This window comes from Erpetoichthys calabaricus, chromosome 17, assembly GCF_900747795.2.
Source record: "Erpetoichthys calabaricus chromosome 17, fErpCal1.3, whole genome shotgun sequence".
NCBI classification, from domain to species: domain Eukaryota; kingdom Metazoa; phylum Chordata; class Cladistia; order Polypteriformes; family Polypteridae; genus Erpetoichthys; species Erpetoichthys calabaricus.
This window is the reverse complement of record NC_041410.2, coordinates 97,958,270-97,976,440: the sequence shown is the minus strand read 5'-3', so window position 1 is coordinate 97,976,440 and position 18,171 is coordinate 97,958,270. Positions and strand designations below refer to the sequence as shown.

The 18,171-nt window shown below is 49.1% G+C and overlaps 1 protein-coding gene across 5 annotated transcripts in view; it reads right to left on the bottom strand.

Moving 5' to 3' along the window:
* Nucleotides 1-15,573, bottom strand: part of dnm2a (dynamin 2a) — a 95,203-nt gene extending 79,630 nt beyond the window's left edge. For 2 of the 5 annotated variants that reach the window (XM_051920535.1, XM_051920536.1), the window contains exon 1: nt 15,220-15,572. In XM_051920535.1, the coding sequence (XP_051776495.1) occupies nt 15,220-15,380 (161 nt within the window). In that variant the 5' untranslated portion in view covers nt 15,381-15,572. Of the gene's footprint in view, nt 1-15,219 lie in introns of all 5 variants that reach the window. The other 3 variants (XM_028823610.2, XM_028823611.2, XM_051920537.1) reach the window with 2 other exon arrangements.
* Between the last annotated feature and the right edge of the window lie 2,598 nt (nt 15,574-18,171).

Genomic DNA, 18,171 nt, shown 5'->3' with positions numbered 1-18,171 from the left:
AACAGAATTACTGGCACACACCTAATGGGCCGATCAAGCATGGTGGGTGGGTGGGGCTGCATTCCTTCCTCCAAGCATTATCGAGGGGAATCACAAATTCTGAGAAATAAAGGAATTCTAGACAAGCACATCAAGCCATTCGAGGTGGGCACAAAGCGGACCCTTCAAAAACACGACGAGCACAAACACTGAAGAATGGCTTAGGAAGAGAAGGCTGTGTGTCCCGGAATGGCCAAGCCAAAGTTACAACTAGAATCCTTTAGAAATGCTGAGGCAGAACTTACAGAGGGCGCCGTTCACATTATAAAGACGAGTGGGGTGGGATTTGGAGAAATCAACTGTGACAGAAGGCGATGGCACAGAAGGAGGTGCCACAAGTTGTAGACTGAGAGGGGTCATTTACTTTTGCACACCACAGTCTAAAACTCTGTGAGCTCTGTGTGTGCAAGTCTTCATTTAGGACCTTCATGCTATCCACTGAGCGGCCACTTCATTAGGTACACCTGTTCAACGGCTCAGTAACACAAATAATCCAAGCAGCCAATCACATGGCAGCAACTCCACAACTCCCGGCCTGCAGACATCATCAGGACCACCTGCTGAAGTTCACACCAAGCGTCAGAATGAGGGAGAAGAAAGGGGATTGAAGCGACTGTCAACGTGGTGTGGCTGTTGGAATCTGAGGATTTCACAAACTCCTGGGATTTTCAAACCATCTCCAGGGTTCCGAAAAATGGAAACTAAAACAACCAGTGGGTGAAAATGTCTTGTTGATGCCAGCGGTCAGAGGAGATGGTCAGACTGGTCTGAGCTGACAGAAAGGCAACAGCAACTCAAATAAGCACACGGTACACATTAGAGCAGCTCAACCTTGAAGGAGGTGGGCTACAGCAGCAGGGGACCACCCCAGTGACACTCCTGTCAGCTAGGAACAGGCAACTGGGGCCACAAGTCACACATGGGGGTCACCAAAACTGAACAACAGAAAACTGGGGAAATGTCACCTGGTCTGCTGAGTCTCAAGTTCTGCTGTGACATTCTGGTGGTCGGGCCAACACCATGAAAGCAGAGATCCATCCTGCCTATCAGCACTTCAGGCTGCTGGACGTAGTGTGATGGTGTGGGGGAGATTTTCTTGGCACACTTTGGACCCCTTAGTGCCAAATGGGCATCATTTAAATGCCACAGCCTACGTGAGTATTGTTGTTGACCACGTCAATCCCTTTATGACCGCCATCTTCGGATGGCTTCTTCCAGCAGGGTGTCCTGCCATGTCACAAAGCTCAGATCAGCTCAGACGTGACAAGACGTTCACTGGACACCAATGGCCTCCACAGTCAGCAGGTCTCAGTCCAGCAGAGCACCTCTGGGATGTGATGGAACAGCAGATTGGCATCATGGATGTGCAGACCACAAATCTGCAGCGTGATGCCGTCATGTCACCGTGGACCACAATCCCTGAGAATGTCTCCAGCACCTCGTTGAATCAACGCCATACAGAATTACAGCAGATCTGAAGGCAAAAGGGGGTCCGACCGGGTACTAGCAGGGTGTACCTAATAAAGTGGCCGGTGGGTGGACGTTCTTAAAAGGAGTTCAAGCTCTACAACACCCTGAGGGGTCCACAAACCCTAATTGTGGCCTGGCCATTATACAAAAAAGGTCTTGAGGTCACGGGGTCTCTCCTGATCCCACTGGACGCTTACAGTGGGTCTCTCTGCTTCACTCCCCCCGCACCTCAGCTGATCCTGCCCCCTCTGCTGTGAAAGGCACTATATTATAAATATATATATACGACTGCTGCTTGGCCGAGGCCTTCCTGTTCACTGGGTGTGGCAGTGCGTGTGTGTCACCGAGATTAGACAACGTCCCCCTGACTGGTGGGCCGGACTCTTTCCTTTTGTGTTAATCATCTGACCCCCACAATTCCAACCTGTGGGGGGTCAAGATAAGCAGGTGGAGGAGACCCGTTGGGATATCAGCACGCGTGCCACCAATGACACCAGAGTGTGACCAAGGACTAGTCGTCCCCTCCTTCCCTGTCACGTCAATTTGCTATCCAAATTCGGATAACCTTTGGATTAGCTGGCTGGCAGCCCCTGCCGCCCCGCCCCGAGGGGGGCTCTGTCACGGTCCTTGATTCACACTAACATTAGTCACCGCCACAAGCAGACACACTGGCTGTGTGCAGAGAGCTGGGTGCTAAACGCAACGGGCAGACATCCAGACATGGGACACGTCGAGCACATTTACGCTGTCTACTAGGGGACACTGGAGAGCACAGCACATTCAAACTGATTAACTCTGAAAGGCGCTATAAATAATCAGAGCACTCAATGGAGAGGCCAGCAGTAAGCTCAGCAGGGGTGACAAATGAGCCAAACCCCCCCAGCTAAGGACTCATGACTCAGGTGCCCCGAGGAAGTCGAAACTCAACAGCGTGCCAGCCTGTTCTGCACAGCCCCCCCTAAACATCCCAGTCATCGGATTCCATTCCAAGGATCACGTTTCAGCTTTCACTTTCGGTATTTCCTCTACAGACGGGGCCAGGAGTGTCAGTCAAAGGGGACTGGACTGTGAGTTGGCACCAAAAGTGTTGTGATGTGTTTATGCCACCGACGCCACGTGGACATGGAGACGTAAAGTTTAGAGGTCAGAGAAATCAAACCATAAAGAGCACGAGTCGAATGAGAGGCTGGCGACACCCACGATATTCAGGGAATGAGCAGCCCGGCCCACCACACGGAGATGCCAGGCAGCGGCTGTACCAGCGAAACACTCCCAATTTCAAGTGAACCCTGTACAGGTTACCCACTCAGTCAAACAAGATAGGTGCAGCCAACTCACGGCACCGCGAATGTCACGTCACCCACTCGATCAAACAAGACAGATTGGCTTTGGGGTTGGGGGTCCTTAAGACCTAGCGGTGTCTGCACTGCCCATCTTGGCTTTGGAAAGCACTTAGCATTTATTCAAATTTCGATGGTTGGCTCCCAAGGGGGCGGGGCTATATGCAAATAGAAAATAGAAAATGCAAAATCAAACTAAAAAGAGCTGGCAGCATCAGCAGCGGCCCGACTGGCACGTGTTAACACACACACTCGTGTCACTACACTTGTGCTTTCTGATGCACACAAGCAACTTTGTAATCATACACGAGAGACGGAAAACCTTACGACCCCAAATCCCAGACCCAATTAGCCGAAATATAAAAGTCCCGGGTTCAAACAAACTATTTCAAATAAACCAAACGCCTCCTGACGGTTGTCTTCTTCAGTTTCCCACAAGCACACAATTCCTTTCCTTCTTTCTTCCTTCACCCCTAACACTGACACGTGTTGTCCTTCTCGTCTCCCAACTCTAACTCCCCTGAGTGAGGCGGAGCAGCTTCCTTTATGGTGAACCCACAAGTTTTCCTGGGTGACATGATAAAGGACTTGGGAAACACTTCTGGAACCTTCTTAAAAGGAGGAATTGTCCTCCCTGTAGCTCCTGTTGGTGGCTCCCCATTGGAAACTACAACTCCCATGCAGCCCAGCAGGTGTGCACGTGGAAGATCCACCAGGGTGATGCTGCTTCCTAAACTACTGGGGGAGCACATGGCCTTGGATAGCTGCTGTTCTCCATCGGTCCACCTTAATAAACAGATAAGTGTCTGTCTGTGTGTCCTTCTGGTTACTATGTCTGTGTCATTCCAAAAGGTGGCACGTCACATTTTTAGTAATAAAATGCATTTCATTTGTCACTCCAACAGGTGGTGCGTCACAAACATTAACACTGCTTCTACGAATCCCATACCAAATGGCATACAGCACAGACATATTCATTGCAATTCTCACTCCAAAGGATGGTGCATCACAAACATTTTCAGTAATAAAATGTATTGTAATTATCATTCCAACAGATGGCACGTGACAAACATTTTCAGTAATAAAATGCATTGTATTTGTCATTCCAACAGATGGTTCGTCACAAAAATTAACACTGCTTTTATAAATCCCATACCAAATGGCATATAACACAGACATATGCATTGCACTTCTCATTCCAACAGATGGCGCATCAGAAACATTTTTGGCAATAAAATGCATAGCATTTAACATTCCAACAGATGAAGCATCACAAACATTAACAGTGCTTTATGAACCCATACCAAACAGCATATAATAGAGACATATGCATTTCTCATTCTAACCGATGGCACCTTACAAAAATTTGTAGTAATAAAATGCATTGAATTTATCATTCCAACAGATGGTGCATCACAAACATTTACAGTACTAAGATGCATAGCATATATCATTCTAACAGATGGCGTATCAAACATTTTTAGTAATTAAATTCATTGAATTTGTCATTCAAACAAATAGCTCGTCACAAACATTAACACTGCTTTACGAATCTCATACCAAATGGCATAACAGAGACATACACATTTCTCATTCCAACCGATGGCTCCTCCTAAACATTTGTAATAATAAAATGCATTGCATTTGTCATTCCAGCAGATGGAGCATCACAAATATTGACACTGCTTTTATGAATCCCACACCAAATGGCATAAAACAGAGACCTAGGCACTGCATGGTGCACTGCACACATTAACACTAAATTCTTCCTTAGGTAGCACAGCGAGTTCATTAATAATGGCTTCCCGGCCAAGTAAGAATTCATTCATCCTAGCCAGAATGCAATCCAGTCTGCGTCCTCTATGACACTATACACTCACACACTCTCTCTCTCTCTCACACACACACACACACACACACACACACACCGTGTACATCGGCCATCCACACACACTCATCTTCCCCATATGAATGCGCACACATGCAATACAAGCTCACTCAGGCACACACACAAACACTCAGACAAGTGCAAACACGTCCAAGTGCATGTAAACACAGAGTAGCTCTCATGTGCGCACACACACACACACACACACACACACACACACACACACACACACCTTTAACAAAAGCTCTTTCCTACTTGACACAGAGGCTCTTGTGGGCTCTCACACACTCTGTCAGACTTATCAGCACTCTCCCCCACACTCACCCTTACTGTGTAAGAGCTCTCACTCACTCACTCACACACACACACACACACACACACACACACACACACACACACACACCCTACTTGACTGGAGTGCTTTCTCTCTCACACACACAGACACTTGCGCAAGTTGTCACCGGCCTCGTTAGAGTGGCACACCCGCCTCCTCGCCAGCACGCACTTCTTTCCATTATTAATTAACCTTCAATAATTAAAAAGGAGAAAAGAAAAAAAAAAAGGGCCGCTCCAGGCAGCAGGCCAAGTTCCAGGATGAATTATAAATGTCATCCTGAAGATGCCACCCGTAAGCAACGCAAATATGAAGAGGCGCCCGCCCTGGCGGGCACAATGATAAAAACTGGCCTGGACACTCAAACACTCACAATAATAACGTCTTCCCACTCGGATCTGCATGTCACACACGCCCTTTGACCCCCGCAGCACGTCCTGTCAGCCCGGGGTGTAGACGACAAAGAAGATGCCAATGAAAGCAAATGAGAACATGAAATTCTCAAACGGGCAGCTTCAGGTTGGGGGCGGAGCCTATCCTGGCAGCATTAAGAACAAGGCAGGAGCCAGCCCAGGGGCGGAGCCTATAGTGGTAGCACAAGGAACTGGGCACAGTGCCCACTGACACTCACCATCTTCAGCTGACCTAAAACACCAGCCTTTGGGAATTGGGAGGAAAACTAAAGCACCCAGACAAGCCAAGTGGGCACAGAGACCACATGCGAGTGCCACACAGACAACACAATGCCAGCACCACCATGCCACAGGGTGTATGCCCAAGGGCTCAAACTAATCTCCACTTTGGTGGCTGTCCTTTTAATTTTAATCTTGCCTAAGCTCATCAACCGAACACAGGATGCTGAATCTGCCAGGCAGCAGGGCTAAGCACTATGCCACCATGCCACCTCCCTAATGACAAACACGCTCTAAAAATGATAAAAAAAGAAAAAATAAACATAAAATAAGCAAGCATGTGAAAACTGGAGGATGCAGCACTGGGCAGCTTCTGCCACCTTCCTCTTCTATATGTTGAGTTTCCAGTGCCAAGTGCCCAACGCCATGTGCTGAGTCAGAAGGAACCTGGGAACGCCTGGCCGTCTAGACTAATCTCCGAAGGGCAGGCTGTGCCACCCCCTCCCCCGTATCTGTGCTCGCTAATACTGCCAGCAGGACGTCATGGCATACACTACACGACGAGTTCAAGCTGCACAAGTCACTGCCATCTTCTGGGACCCCTTGTGTTTTTTTTTCTTTAGACACTTTTGCCCCCAAGGTCACTCACAAGGCAGGTGTAACTCCGACTAAGGACACAGCCTGACCAATCAGCACTCGGGCATGGGGGGGGGACATCATCTAAAAAAAGACTGTTTGGAAAGCTGGCAGGGTGTGGGCACCACTGCTTTGGTCCTGACTGGTCCATCAGAGTAGCGTCAGAGACCCCTAGGGGGCTGTTTGGTGTCATGGTGTTTGTCTTTATACCCCTGCTCAGTCCGAATCTTTAAAGTGCTAGCTGCTTGGATTTCATTTTACCAATATGGAGTTACGTCCCTTGGCATTTCAGAAACACAGGGGGGCACATCATTGTGTGGTGCCAGTGACCTGTGTCTAGTGGCACAGGCCTAATTCAGAGGAGCCTTTCTGCACACCAGTGCTCTCCTGTCACCGGTTCTCCGGGGGCGCGCATGTGTGTGTGTGTGTGTGTGTCTTGGTGGTTCTCAAGTTTTCTGCCCTGGTGGGCCACAGTGGCTGTAGGTGCCAATCTGGTAGCCCATCACACCAAGAAAGCTCAGCTCACTGCGGTCAACACATCATGACTGGCTAGACCTACCAATGTGTCACCTGTCCTCATCCTGCTAGGTGTCCCCTCCACCTTCAACACGGTCAACCACTCTCTCTGAGCCTGGCATCACTGGTACTGCCCACAGGTGCTTTGAGTCCTACGACTTGGGCAGCCCCTACCATGTACCCAGTCAAGGGTACCCCAAGGCCCGATGCTGGGTCTTCTCCCTGTACTCCTCCACACTACCATCTGGTCTCATGGGCTCTCATATCAGGGCACAGGCTGACGATGCCCTCCAAAGATGGACCCTCCGCTTGTCTGATTCAGCCCCTCATCCCTGTTCAGGTCGCTATGACCCGCCAAGTCAGATACAAGCAGGTGGTGGTGGTGGTGGTGGTGGGCGATGACCACCCACCCTTCGCAGCGGACTCTCTACTCTGTGAAACATCTGCAATGTGAGACCACATCTGAGAGAGTGTGGAGCACAAGTCCTACTCCAGGCTTTGTCAGACTCAGGTGGCAGGGGTACCAGCCCGGGTCACCAAACCGCTGACGAGAATTCATCACCAGGCATGCCACACTTCCCTTGTCTTTTCAGACCACTACATTGGTGCCCTGTTAAGTTCAAATCCTCGATGTTCGCCTATGGAGCAGTCGGTGGGTCGGCGCCCGCCTGTTTTTAATGAGTTTGTAGCCCACGTGTTCACTTTGTCACTGAGGGGCAAACATCTCCATTTAAAACAAAAATGGACAACATGACAAAGTGTGTGGAACATCAACATCTGTGTCCGTCTTACACAAGGCCCACCAGAACATCTGGGACAAAGACCCCATTTCATCTTTGACCCCTGCCCCCCCAACTCTGCTCCACAAGTCACAAATCAAACTTGAACGTCGTGATTAAAGTGTCACATCACACTTGTTCTACACGGCCCCCCATAATGTTTGAGGCACAGCAATGGCAGCTCAGTTAAAACCGTTGTCACATCAAGGACTGTCACGTGTCCCTCACACGCCATGACTGTGACTCACAGACATCTCCAGGTGTTGAGGGTCTCCGCTGGTGATGCTCTGCCAAGCCGCTCACATAGCCATCTTCAGCTCCTGCTGGATTCAGGGGGCTTATCTCCCCCCCCCCCTTAAGTTTTCACTTCAGCATATGGAAGGCCTGCTCAGTTGGACTGAAATCAGGTGACTGGCTTGGCCTTTCCAGAATTTTCCGTTTTTTAACTTTGATAAAATCCTGTGTGGCCTCAGCAGCGTGTTTGGGGGTCTTAACTCGTTGAGTTTGAGGGCATCGACAGGAAGTTGAGCAGATCCGCTGTTTCTACACACCTCACAATTCATCGTCACATCAAGTGTGGCAGCCATCACACCCCCAGCACCGCCATGTTTAACCGACTAAGGTGGTCTCCTTTGGACCGCAGACCCCCTCACTCTGATGCAGCAGGGTCACCTTTGTCTCGTCTGCCCACATGACCTTCTTCCCAGAATTCTGCAGGCTTCCTGAAGTCCTCTTCCCCCCCAACTGTACTCTGGCGGTCCTGCATTTGGGGTCTCCATCTCACAGTGTGGCCGCCTCTGTGTTTTTGCGGGTCATCGTCTCCAAGACGTCCACATCAGCCCCCTGAAGACTGTCACTGATCCGGGGGCTTCTTCTTGACTAATACTGAGGATTCTTCTGTCATCGGCAGTGGAGGTCTTCCTTGGCCCACCAGTCCCTTTGCGATTACTGAGCCCACCGGTGCCTTCTTTCTTCTTCATGACTTTCCAGACAGTTGGCTTCAGTCCCACTCGACGTCTCCAATGGTTTTGATTCTTCAGTTTCGGCCTCTTCATGGCTTCTAGGACTTCCACTGGCACAGTTCTGGTCCTCAAAGGGTAGAATCAAACCGAGATGTCTTCTGAAGACCACCTGAGGAGTCACAAACACCGGTGATGCCTACTGTCCCAAACATTATGAGGCCCTGAAATGGAGGTGGGGGGCGATGAAGACAAAGGGTCATGTGACCAAAATGTCTGCAAAGCCTGCAATGAGCACTTGTGTCACAAAGTCGGAATTTAAATAAGTGGAGCTGGGGGATTTTGGGTGCAGTCAAGGACAAAGGGGTCTTTGTCCCCAACGTCATGGAGGGTCTTGTGGGTTCACCCACTTTCAAAAGTTTGTTATGTGTGAAGTCCCTGCCATGAAGCCCCTGGACATGGAGCCTTGGATGTGGTTTTGCACATATGGCGCACGTGTGTGTGTGTGTGTGTGTGTGTGCGCGCGAAGACCTTCACCTGATGTATTCAGGGGACACTAGGGTGACCTGCCCAAGTCTGCACAGACAGGCAGCCAACACGAGCGCCACACTCAACACCCTGCCTGGCTTCACTGCATTGGCGTCCTGCCCACTTTTCCCAGCCTTCCCAAATGCCCGCTAAGTGGGCCACTCTAAGCCTCCCCAAGCGTCAGGCTCACGTGAGCAGAGCAGGAACACAATGGCTGCTGACGCCCGTCTGTTTTGTCTTTCACCCACAGCCGCCGCCGCCGCCGCCACCCCCCCCACCCCACCCGCATCACATGACCAACTCCCTTTATCTTCAACATTCCTGAACAACAGCAAACCTTAGCTGCATTGTTACCTGGCAGCGGGCGGGATGGGCGCGGGAGAACGTGATCTGCGAAGTGGGGCGGGCGTAATCTGAAACCGAAAGGAATGTCTCAAAGTGAGCAGTAAAAACAAAAACACGACAAGCAGCCAAGGTGACTGACGGCCCACCAGTCCGGACACGTAAAACACGTGCAGGCAGAGCGGTGGGCGACAGCAGAGCTTCTCTAGGGCAGACCCCACCCGGCTCACAAGACTCCATGAACATGCCCCCGAGTACTCCTTGCACAATGCAGGTAGCATGACATGTGGCGACAGCAGATGACGTGTCCTTTCAGGGGTCTCCTCCATTTTCTGAGCTGTAGACCCTTCTAGCAAGTCACCAGTTTGAGCCTCACTGCAAAGTGCAACCCGCCTGGTAAAGCCGGGACCCTCCAAGCAACAACATGACATCACATCACTTAGACATCACAACTTGAAACAACCAGTGGGGGGCAGGGGAGGCTTCACATCGCTGACCTGTGCCACCCCGAGGGAGGAGGAAGAAGAAGATGAAGAAGAGAGGGGTTTCAGAGTGTCAGGTCTTCATGATGTCACCAAACAGAAGACAACGGCAAGTGTAAAAATGTCACAATGCCAAGCACAAAACTGGACAGGCCCACTCAGTCATGAAAACCCACCACACCTTGGCACTTGGGCACAATCTGGACAAAAAAAAAAAAAACAACCGTCACCCCCACGCTTGAGACCTCATCCTCTCCACTGGCATCAAGCCCTTGCCATGTATGTGTGTGTGCCAGGGCGAGGGTAACCTGCTCAGCACTGGTGCCTCACGGACCCCCACCTCCAGGGTTCCTGTATGAAGTTCTGCAGGTCCTCCCCGTGTTTGTGTGGGTCACTTAGGAGAATGCAGGGGTGTGTGTGCGAGTGGCATTGGGTCTCACAGGTGGTCCATCCAGGGTCGAGACCAAAGCAGAACTGACTTTAAACCCTCTGTTTGAATTGAAGAGGGGGTAAGCGGGCTCTACAATGGACAGGTAGGGTCCTGCCTTGTTGTTGCCCCTCCAGCTGTCCCCCTAATTTGGACCACCAGTGTGCGTTGCTCTTTTCTCCCTCATGACGTTTCAAGTTATAATTAATTAAAAGTTAATAAAACTCCTGCAAAGCCAAGCCAGTGTGGACGGGCTAACGGAAGGCCAGTGCCAGGGGCAACTAGTGTGCCACACTATGCCACAGATGAGAAAGAACAGAAGTGCCTCAAATTCAAACATCCTTATTTTCTAAATGACACATCAGCACAGTAACCACAAGCTGGCACTCACTGATGTCACTCGCTGAAGTCCATGTTCCCAATCCCCCGCCCCGGGCTTTGCAAATTAGAGTACCAGAAAAGTTAAATGGGCAGATATTTGCATAACAAACCGCACGGCAGGCCGATGGCACCTGGAGGCAGAAGCCGCGCCCAGCTACAAATAAAGCACCAGGCAAGCAAAAGCAGGGGGCATCCTTGGGGGGTGGGCAGGGTCACATCTAGCAGCAGACGGCCACTACCTGTGTATGGAAAGGAATTTCAAAAAGCAGGGTGAGGTGCCCACTTCATCTCTATGATGGGCTTTCTTTGACTACCATGCCAATCCAGTAGATGCCCGCTACACTTGTACTTCTTTACTTCTGTGTTAATGTCATCGGCATTATCTGGGGTGGTGGGCAGCCTCGTCACTCTGTGCTTGGCCCTGCTGCAGCCGTCCCACCTTCACGTGTTCAAAGGCCTCACAATGAAGTAAGCTTTGATCAGCACTCAGCTGTGTCTGTGTGTGGGGGGCTCAAGGGGGGGGGGGGGCTCTGCTTTACTGGGCATAATAGCAAATGAAAGTATACCCAGTGTGAGAAGCACAACTCAAAGGGGGCCGACTACTGGGCTAAGAGTGGCAAAACTTCTCATCAGCTGAGTACTATGAGTGACACTGTGTAAGGCGCTATATAAAGATGCTTGTCGTTGTGAAAGGCGCTATATGAACAGCTGGACGTGTTATCTCATAAACTGAGGTACTGCGACAGGAGTCACTGTGAAAGGCGCTATATAAAGCTTTATCATTTACACGCTCTTGTAAACTGCCAAGTCCAGTTCTTTTTTCTTCAGATTGCAGCTCGGCCAATCAAAGTCCATTTTTGTGACGTCGTTCACTGCGGGGAGCAGCTCACCGAGTGACCAGACAATGTAGTCTTGGCGCAGACCCGACTTGAACAATCAAGTGTTTGGGAACAAAGTGCTTCCTGGTTTTTAAAAAGAACAAAAAATAAAAAATAAAAACAAAAGAGGAACAGGACAATGGCATCGTCACATGACCTGAAACTGGATGGCCGACACATGAAAGGTGGGGGTGAAGCTTCTGGTTAAACCAGCTTGGGAATCAGCAGAGTGGCCGGGTAGGAGGAGAGCGCACACACACGCACAGGTCACCTCCAGGGAGACAAGTGACCAGTGACAACGTGTGTGTGTGTGTGTGGGTATGGGGGGAGAGGAGGTCTCACTAACCACACCCGGTCACTGGGGACACGAGCTGGCACTTCAAGGCCTATGTGGGCTCATTTAATGGAACTAAAACTCAACTGGCACCAGGAAAAATGGGGGATTGGCACTCACTTCAGGGTGGGTATCTTGCTGGGATGGGTATCTACTTTGCACTCAACTTTCAAATGGTCTAACTAGAATGATAGACTGGTGCCCCCTCCAGGGTGGGTATCTACCTTGCACCCAACTTTCAAATGGTCTAACCAGAATGATAGACTGGTGCCCCTTCCAGGGTGGGTATCTACCTTGCACCCAACTTTCAAATGGTCTAACCAGAATGATAGACTGGTGCCCCCTCCAGGGTGGGTATCTACCTTGCACCCACTCTCAATGCCCACACTAGCCCTTCACAATTCTAAACAAGTGGATGGAGACTATGGCAGGGGATTTTCCCAGTTGGCCCAGTTGTCGGCGCTTCTGCCTCACAGGCCCACTTCCCTGACCATTCACCTTCTGTGTGGACCCCGAATGTCAATGTGGGGGCTTTCCTTGATTTTATTTTTTTTTATATAAAGTTTTCCTCAGCCATTCAAAATTTAAGTAGGGGACTTTAAATTGGGCATCTGGTGTCCCGGCTTTGCTTCTGCCTTGTGCCCTGTGCTGCCAGGTTGGGCAATGAGCATTCCTACAGCCCTAATAATGAAAGAGTGGATGTGTTTGTTTGTTTGTTTGCTTATTTATTTATTTTTTACCCGTTTGGTTCTGTCCTGTTCCAACAGATGGGCAGCCACCAATCTTATCAAACAAACTCAGGTCACCCCGCTGCCCTCCAGGGGTTTCATCTGCCTCACTTGGCATACGTTACGGATATTTGACCACTTTCTGACACTTTAATTATATGGTGTCAACTGAGCCCTTTAGAAATAAGGAAAGCACACAAACCTGAAGCAAATGCCCCATCTCTACCCATATGCTATCCAATTTCTTTTGCCTGGCACCCGTTCTGTAAAATGTTTTGTGAAAGGCACTATATAAAAACATGGCTGAAAAGTGCCAGTGTTTAAGCAGACTGGAAAAACTAATGTCAGGAAGAGATGCCAACTTCTGCCACATGGCTCCAGAGTCCCGGATACAAATGCCAGCCTGGGCACCGTCTGTGTAGAAGCCACTTGTTCTCTCTGTGTGTGCCGTTTTGTCCCTGCTACTCCAGCTCTCCTCCCGACACACGCGGCTGGCGCTGGGCAATCATGTATGTGCCTTGTGATTAACTGGGTCCCATGCCAAGGCCAGCACTGGGCACCAGCTCTTTATGACCCTTAAATGAAGAAGCGACTGGATGGACTCATAATTAAGAAGGCAACGAGGATGATGAGGATGAGGCTGTGGCGATGAAGAATTGTGCCACACCCCAAAGGACACCCCACCCAGGAAGCAGAAGATGACAATTCAAAGGGTCATCAGGACAGGCCAGGCGACAACTGACGCCCCCCAAACCCCCCCGCTTGTATTTTCTACAAGTGCTCCTGCTATGTTATATTCCTGCTTTTTCGCACCAACCGCTGGCTGATGATGGCATCATGCCCACCATCTGCTACTGCCCCGTCCACAGTGCTTTCTTATTGCTGCTCGGCGTGCAGGATTCACTTTTCAGTCTGACACTTATGAGCGAGTGCGCTGTGAAAGGCGCTATAAAAAGACACACTCTGCAGATGTTACAGGCATCCTGACAGATTTCTGCCACTTCAGTAACAGTACCAACTGAGCCCCAGTATACGAAAATTAAAAGGCCCCTTTTGAAATAAGAACTGGCAACCCCAAGGCATATGCCCCATCTCTACCCATGTGCCATCCAAGTCTTTTATTGGCACCCTTTGTGTAAAATGTTCTTGTGCCAGCTTCTTTGCATCTGCTTTCAATCTGACACTTTGTAAGGCACTTCATAAGGAAGTGTGCTTTGAAAGACGCTATAAATGACCAAATGGCTCCTGCTGGACGACACGGCACATGCCCGATGCCTTATGGGAAATCATGGGGAACAGGCCAGTCCCTGCAAAGGTGTCACCTCCCAGATGGTGGCCTACATCTGATGGAACCTCAAATGAAAACTGCAATCAGTCCAACCTGCAGTGCCAGCGTGGGCACAGCCTGGATACCTGGCAACCCACTCAAGAACTCTGAGCCCCCTAAGCACTCATCCCACTGCCATCAATGCCAACTTGTAATACAATATAGCGCCTTTTATATCTAGCCTTTGGTATCAGTGATGCAGATTCCCTCTCTGTCAAATCTCAGGCGGTGGGCAGCAATTGACGGCACTTCAAGTGTGGGCACAGGCTGAGCACCCAATGACTGGGAGGACAACTCAAACGCTCATCCTGCTGCCACCGATGACAACGAAGTGACAATTCAAGTGTTCTACTTATAATTTCATATAGTGCCTTTCACGCCTCTTGTATCTGTGACGTTAACTCCCTCGGTGTTAAACCCTAGCAGGTGGCCAGCTTTCACTGGCATCTCAAATGATGAGTGCTACCAAGCCGACCGGCAGTGCCAGCCTGGGCACCCGGCACAGAGTCTAGAATGTCAACGGAGCTTACAGAAAGCTCACTGGCGCCCTCTTCAGTGTCCCACTTGTAATTTAATATAGCGCCTTTCATATCTGCCTTTGCCTTCTGTGGTGTCAACTCCACCTCTTAAGTGTGGAAACCAATTTGAACAGAAAGCTAAATGGCGTCGGAATGGACCGAAACGGAACCTCCCGCATCTCCCGACTCCACGGCGCGGGCTGCCACAGGTGAGGTCGACGTTCTCGGCCCCACTTCCTGGAAGGTGACGAGGCTTCCTGGTGTAACAAAGACGGCACCGACAAGCCGGTTGCCCACCTGAGCCCCTTCCTGGCGCTACCGCGTTGCGGTTCTTCCACTCGAACTCCGTTTGTTGAACACGAGGCTTTACCCCGGTACGAGCGGCCGCGGCAGCTCTTTTAATCCTTCCTGTATTTTGTTTTCCCTCTCTACACCACACCAAGCCGCCGCTCGCTCTTCTCCCCGTTTACGGATTTTGCGTAACGACCTGCCGGCGGTTCAGGGTGGATCCAGCGCACCGCGGCTTCTTTTCGTGGCTGTCAAAACGCCTCTCGGTCTGCGCAAACCTCGTAGGCGGCCTCCGAGAATTTCACCCCTCCTCCTCTTCACCACGGCAAATAAGCACCCAGCAACTCAGCACGAGCCCAGCTTCGGTTCAGACGGTGGAGGAGAACAACTCACCTGCCCACGAAGTTTTCCAACACGGAGCTCTTGCCGGCGCTCTGCCCTCCGACCACGGCGATCTGCGGCAAATCGAGGTTGCAGCTCTGTCCGATCGAACTGAACGCGTCCTGCAGTTTATTGATCAGGGGAATGAGCTCCTCCATCCCCCGGTTCCCCATTGCTGCCGCTGGGCTTTTCTTATTCAACAGTAAGAAAGTAAAAATCCTTCCGATTCCAAAACGGATGTGTTCGTCGCGAATCGGCAAAACTGAGCAGCAGTTCAATAACCGCGCAGGAGACAAGCTGGGGAAAAAACTCCACAGACAGAATCCAAACTTCTCCCGTCCGGTCAGCCGACTCCCGACCTCCGCTCTGGCAGCCGGGGCACGCCCACTGCCTGCCGTCTCGTTACGGCATTGACCAGTGCCATTGTCAATCTAGTAAAGCTGCCTCCTATTAGCCAGTACGCAAGGCAGTCAACGATTTGGGCGGGCTTAAGAAGACGGGATTCTATTGGTCTGTGTAGACGTCATTCACCGACCTGCTAAAATTTAACTGGGCAGTTTTTAATTTCGAAGACGACATGAATTGCGCGCGCTCACTCACAAGTAGGCCTGAAGTGCGCAGAAGTGACCTCATCGTTTGGGAGGAAAACCGACCGCCTGCAACGACGTAACGGCGAGCCAGCTGACTCGCGTCCGTGGAAAACTCTACAGTCTAAAGTGAAATGTGCGTGCCGAACTCCGGAGGTGAAGTACTTGTTCGCAAGCCTGGATTTATAAAATATACATTGTAGGAATTTACATCTTATTATGTTTGTTTTTGGAAAACATTTTTATTGTTTGTTCGGACAAACTATGTTATGCAAAAGCTGTATAATTTGGGTCGTTTGTCGGAATTCATTTATATTCTATACCTACATTCATTTTTATTTATTGTTGTGAACTTTTCACCTCTATCACATTGCTCTCTATCTATCTATCTATCTATCTATCTATCTATCTATCTATCTATCTATCTATCTATCTATCTATCCCTTAATATAGTGCCTTTCATATACAACTTTCTAGCTATGTATCTATTCTATACCATCTTTCCTGTCTACCCCTTCATCTATGATATAGTGCCTTTCATATCTACGTGTACCTATCTGTTCATCTATTAAGTGCCTTTTCTCTCTATAATACAGTACGTATATTGCATTTCATATCTATGTAGCTATATATGCATTATATAGTACCTTTCAAGTCTAAGTCTTTATACTGCCTTTCTCTTATATAATGAATTTTGCATTTATGAATATATATATATTTATTATGTAGTGCCTTTTCTCTATATTATATATATATATATATATATATATATATATATATAGTGTTTTCTATTTAACTATCTAGCTATGTATTGTTGTATAGTACCTTTCACGTCTACTTAGTTATCTATGATATAGTGCCTTTTGTATCTACGTACGTCTCTCCATCTATTATATACTGCACTTCCTCTGTCGTATTTGGTGCTTTTTGTATCTAGCTACGTGCCTTTCCCATCTAACAATCTAGCTCTGTATCTATTATATAGCGCCTTTTTATAATTGTCTATTATGTGGTTCCTTCCATATTGAAGTATCAGGCTATGTATGTGTTCCATAGTGCCATTCATGATGATCTATTTTATAGTGCCTTGCCCATCAAACTATCTAGCTACGTACCGTATGTGTTATATAGCGCCTGTCATAATGATCTCTTATGTAGTTGCCTTTCATGTCTAACTAGCTAAGTATCTATTATGTTGTGCCTCTCATAACTCTCCATCTTTCTGTCAGCCTTACTGAGTGTCTGTCTTTCCTGGAGGATTGTGACAGTCTTTGGGGGTACAGTATATATAAAAGATCGGTTAGTGGGCAGCGCCCCCCGAAGGTGCACAGGTGTATCTGCCTCTGTTACTTCACAGCCCATCTCTCATGCAGGTGCTCAAGTTTTTCTTTATTGTTTTTTCATTTATCCCACCGGGGTCCGGACCACTGGGCCAGCAGAACTGCACATTTTGGTCTTCTTTCCTGGTGTGAGGCCACAGAAACGTCTCGGACACGTGAGGGGCTTCGTTTGTCAGACAGAAAGATAAGCAACAGCTGGACAGAGCAGTCCACACAGGAAGGGCAGAAGGGAGTTAATTTTCTCCTGACCCCAAAGTGTGACACGCTTATGAAGTCACGTTGTTTATTTTTTAGCAGACGTGTTGTGTTTTGTGACAAGACGGCAAACCAAGAGAATGATGTTCAAGTAATAAAGTAAATGCATCTGACCCCCGGTGCCAAGTGGGGTCTTCATGCCTGTTGTGTCACACAAACTCCAAGTGGCTCCAGTGTAACTCTGTGTGACGTAAGAAACTCTCCAGCCCCTCCTGCACTGCCTTGGTGGCCCGGCCATTGGGTCTTTGTGGACCCTCTCACGTTACGTATTTCTCATAAATACATTTTAAAGCGACCCACTGCTCAGCCTCCTTCCTGGCACCGTCTTGATTTTGTGACATCTCTGAGTCGTCATGTCATGGCCTCTGTCATCTGCTCTCTCGTTTCCCTTATTTGCCGTTCCTAGCTTTTTTTTTTAATTTCTTATTTGTCTTTTATTCTTCTTTTCTTCATTATGTAAAGCACTTTGAGCTACTTTTTGTATGAAAATGTGCTATATAAATAAATGTTGTTGTTGTTGTTGTAGCTACAGTCGTTCATATTGCTGGCTCCGTAAGAAAACCACTACATGATTATGAAAAGCACCATATAAAGTAAAACTGGATTAACTAGCAGGTGGGTAGTCTGATATGACCCCGTTATCTCGGGTGGTGGGCTGCGTTCTGCCAACAGGTGCCATTTGTTTTGGACCTCGCCCACTATTGGAGGCACCTGAGCTTGCTGGCGCGTTGAGGACTTCCTGCTGAGACGCCTGCACTCCAGGGAGTTCGGAGACAATAATA